The sequence below is a fragment of the Otolemur garnettii genome, unplaced genomic scaffold, assembly GCF_000181295.1.
Source record: "Otolemur garnettii isolate 467f Iridium unplaced genomic scaffold, OtoGar3 scaffold00014, whole genome shotgun sequence".
In the NCBI taxonomy this organism is placed as follows: domain Eukaryota; kingdom Metazoa; phylum Chordata; class Mammalia; order Primates; family Galagidae; genus Otolemur; species Otolemur garnettii.
The window spans coordinates 16,642,009-16,648,241 of NW_003852409.1; the positions used below are offsets into that span (position 1 = coordinate 16,642,009).

Genomic DNA, 6,233 nt, shown 5'->3' on the forward strand with positions numbered 1-6,233 from the left:
CCTGGCCATTTTTTGGTTGCAGCCATCATTGTTGTTTGGCGGGCCCGGGCTGGGGATTCGAACCTGCCACCTTAGGTGTATGTGGCTGGCGCCTTAGTCCCTTGAGCCACAGACGCCAAGCCCATGTTCTAGCCTTGTTAAACTATTTATGATTCCAAGTTCAACATGTTTTTCTAACCTCTTGGCCTTTACATTTGTTTAATACTCTGCCTCAACTATGATTTTCCCACTCTTGATCCCTTTTACTAATTGAGGACTCAATTAGGTAACACTTTCTCTATGAACCCTTTTCTGATCCTCTCTCCAAGACCAGGTTAGATGTCCTTTCTATATTCCCCTCTAGCACTCTGAGCTTACTGCTGCCATGATACTTAATATAACATATGATAGTTTTCTAGTACTATCTGTCTTCCCCCAGAACTAGTGGTAGTAGTGAGGGGGAAGGGAGCTAGTTGACTCTAAGCTGAATACGGCTATTGCTCATAGTTGAATTTAGTGAATTTTCAAATAAAGAAGATCAAACTAGGAGTTTAGGCATGCCCACATGACTCTTAAAGTTTGGTAAGGGTTTCAGTGTGAGAGAATAGTGGAGGCATGCTACCATTTAAGATGGACTTTTTCACAATCTTACCTCAGCAGGGTTTTAATTGGATTTTTTGTTACAGGTTAAGAAATATCCTCTCAGTAGTTGGTACTGATGCCTTAAAAAAGACTAAGAAGGATGATGAGAAATCTAAGAAGTCCAAAGAAGAGGTAAAATATGTCTTTGGCTTCACAGTATAAACATGAAGGAAACGACAGAGTAGTTCTCTTGTTTTCTGCTTTCATTGGTTTGCTAGGATGAGTGGGGAAGATGGCTTTGAAGGCTCTACCATTCAGTAATAGTTGGTGGCAGTAGATTGTTCTTCCTTTGTAGGTATGAATGGAACTACATGTTTTTCAGTCAGGGAAGAATTGTCACATTCCTGGCATAACTTAACAAAGAATCAGAACCTATCTAAAAGGCATCATAGAAGAAAACACATATCATAGTGGAAAGCACAATGCCTGACTTTATCCTATTACCAGACTAATTCACCTTCTCTCTGGACAGTCAGGATAGAGAATTATCAGCTATCGGAGGGGCAGAAATGCTTCAGAGTTAACATTTCTGCTCTTAATTTCCCTTTCAGTATCAGCAAACCTGGTACCATGAAGGACCGAACAGCTTGAAAGTGGCTAGACTATGGATAGCTAATTACTCACTGCCCAGGTAAGGGGAAGAAAGAAGCATATTTTTTGTTTGTTTCATCTCAGTGACTGAGAGTCTGCTTTATAATGACTGATTGTTAAATGAAATTGATATATGTGTGTGGACCTTTGTTTACAACCATTTACTTATAGCAGTGTTTTTTCTGTGTCACAGGGCAATGAAGCGCTTAGAAGAGGCTCGTCTCCATAAAGAAATTCCTGAGACAACTAGAACCTCCCAGATGCAGGAGCTGCATAAATCTCTACGGGTAAGTTGCTTATAGCAGTTGAAGGTTCTTAATATTTATTAGATTTTCCTGTGTGGGCCCTCTTCTAGGAAGGTAAAGGCATCTATTAATTGCCCCCTGCTTGAGCTGCTATGATTATGGGAGGAGCCGTCGTGCAAGGTGACAGGAACCTACTGTGTTTTGTACTCATCAGAGGCCAATGGTTCTACTCATAATTCTCCCTTTTAATATGTCAGAGCTGTGCTTTTAGGTTTTATGTTTATATTTAGACACAGCTCCAGGGTTTTCTGTTTATATTTTATTGACACAGAAGGTAGTAATACTAAGACTGTAGAAAATAGCATGCTAGAGTTTCAGATAAGCCTTAACTCCATTTATTAATATAATTATCTCCTAACAGCAACCAAAAAAACCATGGAAGAACCTTGGTGTGGTTTAAAATGGAAGTTGTTTGTTTTTTTTTTAAATGATGAAGAAAGCCTTGGAATTCGTGGATTAGTCTGTCACCATTTGTCCTCTTTTTTTTTTTTTTCTTTGAAGTCTTTGAATAATTTCTGCAGTCAGATTGGGGATGATCGGCCTATCTCTTACTGTCACTTTAGTCCTAATTCCAAGATGTTGGCCACAGCTTGTTGGTAAGTTCCATTTTACAATGATATTTTTTCCTAAATGGGTGATAAATTTAGAAAAAAGTTAGCATTTGTCTTAAATGTCTTTCTGCATCCTTTTTCTCACCTTCTCATGATCACACCAAATACTGTAGAAGGTAGTAGTGTTCTACCAGCTGTATAATACTTTGTAGCCTTTACTGAACCATGCTTACTGTTTACCAGTCCCCACCCCCTATCTATAGCATGTAGCATTCTGTCACGTTCTTCACCCATGTGTTTTGGAGAAGCTCATGTAGTATAGGCCCAACTACTATCTGCACCTCTGTATAACTTTTCTTTTTCAGTTACATGACCTAGCTAAGACACTTAATCACTGTAAGCTTCAGTGCCCTTATCAGTAAGATGGATTGAGATAGTGTTTGTAAAGCATTTTGTCTTGAATAGTAGTACCTGATATGGTAAGGACCTGGTAAACATTAATTACTGCTTTCTTTTTATTTTGCTTTCTACTAACCACCACATATGCCGACAACTCCTAAGGTGTAGGAACTCTGTTGTTTTGTTTTATTTTGGTTTTTCTTTTTTTGTGGGACATGGCTATTTAGTGAGAGAGAAAATTTAAATTGAGTACACAGGAGCTACTTGAGTAGGCAGAAGTTGGGACTGATTCAGAAGGCCAAGAAACAATACGCTATAAAGTTTAATAGAATTGGTAAGTCCTGTCTTAACCTACTTGCCAGGTCTGATATAAAGATCATTTGAGATAATATATATAAAAGTAATTTGTTGGAAAATTTCCAAAAGTCTTTTAAAAGTGCTTTGTAAGTAGCAAAATGCTGTTTATTTTAAAGAGATGATACAGTTCTTAACATTGAGTAGTTTAATTTGTCTTACCTTCCATCACAAATTAGTCTAAAAGTTAAGGAGAATGGCAACTTGTACAATGTCAGCTTCATAATGTACAGTCAAGGAGGCCTCTGGTTGCTTGGAGCCTGGCTGTAAATTTTTTTTTCTGTAACTCTTTAAATTACAAGGCTTTTATTAAATCTTGATTTGATTTTTTTCTCTAAGCCACTGTAACATTTATTGAAGTAAGAAAAGATTGTCCTTTAGTAATGTTCCCAAGATACCTTTTCCTTCCCAGACTAACCCTCGCTGAGATGCTTTCCTTTGTATTTGATAGGAGTGGGCTTTGTAAGCTCTGGTCTGTTCCTGATTGCAACCTCCTTCACACTCTTCGAGGTGAGTTAAGGTCTTGTTTGCCAGGGTGAACTCTGGTAAGCTGTAAACTCTGCCCGACTCTCAAACTGAGTACATACAACATCAGTTCTTTCTTTGAGACAGAGTCTCACTTTGTCTCCCCTGGTAGAGTGCCATGGTGTCTTAGCAGTAGCCTCAGACTCTTGGGCTCAAGCTATTCTCTTGCTTAGCCTCCTGAGTAGCTGGGACTACAGGTGCCTGCCACAATGCCCCACTATTTTTAGATTTGGGGGTCTTGCTCTTGCTCAGGCTGGTCTAGGATCTGTGAGCTCAGGCAATCCACCCGCCTAGGCCTCCCAGAGTGCTAGGATTACAGGCATGAGCCACCATACCCAGCCTACAACATCAGTTCTTTTTTTTGAGACAGGTGCCTCAAGCTGTCCCCCTGAGTAGAGTGCCGTGGCATCTCAGCTCACAGCAACCTCCAACTCCTGGACTCAAGCGAGTCTCCTGCCTCAGCCTCCCAAGTAGCTGGGACCACAGGTGCCCACCACAATGCCCGGCTATTTTTTGGTTGCAGCCGTCATGGTTGTTTGGCGGGTCCGGGCTGGATTTGAACCCGCCACCTTGGGTGTATGTGGCTGGCGCCTTAGCCACTTGAGCCACAGGCGCCGAGCCAACATCAATTCTTGATTTGATTTGACTCAGTTTTCTCTGGCTGCAAGGCTAGAATATAATGACTTCATATACATCCACTTTCTCTCATGTCCAGTCACACTCTGGCACTTTATAATCCATAAACAATAACAAAAAGTTATTATCTGATTTGCTGTTTTAATGCAATTTAAATAGTACTTCAAGTTGAGATAGCTTCTTCTTAATAGTTAAGTAGTCACTTTAATACTCTGTATGTCCACATGTTTCCTAATATATACTTATCTGTATTATTCAGTATAGCCTCTATTTGTTATGTAAGTTGTAAGATGGTGGGAACCCTTTAATTTTTCACTCCTTTAGGCCATAACACAAATGTAGGAGCAATTGTATTCCATCCCAAATCCACTATCTCCTTGGATAAAAAAGATGTCAACCTGGCTTCTTGCGCTGCTGATGGCTCTGTGAAGCTTTGGAGTCTTGATAGGTGAGTATTACTGTTCAGTGGTCCATACTGCCATCATTAAAGCAGTTAGTGGATTGGTTGGCTTTCAGGACCTTAGGGTTAACACAAGAGATTCTCTAAGAGTCGAGGTAACTTAAAGTGGAAGATTCCTTTCTTAGACCTTTTCTCACCAGGGGTCCACGTTTTTCTTAAAATTAACTTTGGATCTTGATTTTTGCCTCCAGCCTAGTGACCACCATTTCCTAGCTCCATTTATTCCAGAAAGATTCAGCATACCTTCTACAGTAGTTCTCAACCTTCCTAGTGCCACGACCCTTTAATACAGTTCCTCGTGTTGTGTTGACCCCCAACCATAAAATTTATTTTCGTTGCTATTTCATAACTGTAATTTTGCTACTATTATGAATTGTAATGTAAATATCTGATACGCAGGATATATTAGGTGACCCCTGTGAAATGGTTGTTCAGCCCCCAAAGAGGTGACAAACTACAGGTTGAGAACTACAGCAATAGATTATGATGAAGAAATGCACTGTTTAGTACATTGACAGCTTGTTGACTTATAGTAAACAGCCACAAGGAAAAGGAAAGTGAGTTTCTGTCTAGCACTATTGCCAAGGAAGTGATGTCTCCTTCCAGTGTATCTTTTTATTTTTTCTTTTTGAGACAGAATGTTACCATGTCGCTCTCAGTAGAGTGCTATGGTGTCACAGTTCATAGCAACCTCAAACTCTGGGGTTCAAGCGATTCTCTTGCCTTAGCCTCCTAGTAGCTGGGACTACAGGCACCTGCCACAATGCCCGGCTATTTTTTGTTGCAGTTGTCGTTGTTTAGCAGGCCTGGGCTGAGTTCAAACCTGCCAGCATTGGTGTATGTGGCTGGTGCCACAACCACTGTGCTACGGGTGCCGAACCCTTCCAGTGTATCTTTTACCTAGAATATATTTCTCAGCTACACCAATTTTTTTTTAATGTGGTTATTATTATTTTCCAAAAATTTTGCAAGCACTTTGTTGGCTAAAAGACATCTGACTTTAATTGCTTAGTTTTCTTTCTTTGGAAAAACATATGAAAGTTTTTATTCCAGAATTTTTTAAAGAGCTAATTAGCATCTACACTTACTGCCAGACAGGGTCTCACCTATGAGCACAGCAAGTTTTAATTGGCTTTGGTAATACTTAGCAATATTTATTCCACTGGGGCTTTGGTTCTATGTATGCACATTGACAAAGTTCCGTTTTTAATTACCCTCTTTAGGGTTCCATGTTTATTTCCTTTTTGCTAATGTTTCAGATCTTCTTTTCTGTGGTTGATAGCAGAATTTAATGGCCACAAAAATGAAACTCAGCCTCTATGTAGGAGTTCTTTTTTCTATTTAGCTCTTAGGGCAGGCCTAAATTTAAGAAAGGTTTATCTGTAATCCACTCGCTCTGAAACGATCTGATTACTGTATCTTCTCATGTCTGCCAGAGTGTGTTTTCTTTCTAGATTCCAGACCCTACTTTGGTCAGAGTGGCTAGTTTGCTTATCAGGCTAATGTATTTTTTATTCTTCTTTAATCCTAAATGGTGTGCCATTAAGATTAGGAGTTTTTTAACAAGATGAATTGAGGTAGAAAGCCAGTGTTTATCAAAGTACCATTGTTACATGAAATGGTCTCAAATCTTTTTAAACTTTGAGAAGTAGCTTAAATTATTGTTAACTCTAAAGTTTTTGTTTATTTGGGATTTTTTTTGAGACAGAGCCTCAAGCTATCCCCCTGGGTAGAGTGCTGTGACATCACAGCTCACAGCAACCTCCAACTCCTGGGCTCAAGCGAGTCTCC

General features: G+C 39.7%; 1 protein-coding gene across 1 annotated transcript in view; it reads left to right on the plus strand.

Annotated features, from left to right (window-relative positions):
• The window catches only part of PRPF4 (pre-mRNA processing factor 4), a 19,307-nt gene that overhangs the window by 7,485 nt on the left and 5,589 nt on the right, over positions 1 to 6,233 (plus strand). The window contains exons 4-9 of the mRNA XM_023510564.1: positions 666 to 753; positions 1,173 to 1,252; positions 1,406 to 1,499; positions 2,019 to 2,113; positions 3,273 to 3,331; positions 4,307 to 4,430. Of these exons, the coding sequence (XP_023366332.1) occupies positions 666 to 753; positions 1,173 to 1,252; positions 1,406 to 1,499; positions 2,019 to 2,113; positions 3,273 to 3,331; positions 4,307 to 4,430 (540 nt within the window). The remainder of the gene's footprint in view (positions 1 to 665; positions 754 to 1,172; positions 1,253 to 1,405; positions 1,500 to 2,018; positions 2,114 to 3,272; positions 3,332 to 4,306; positions 4,431 to 6,233) is intronic.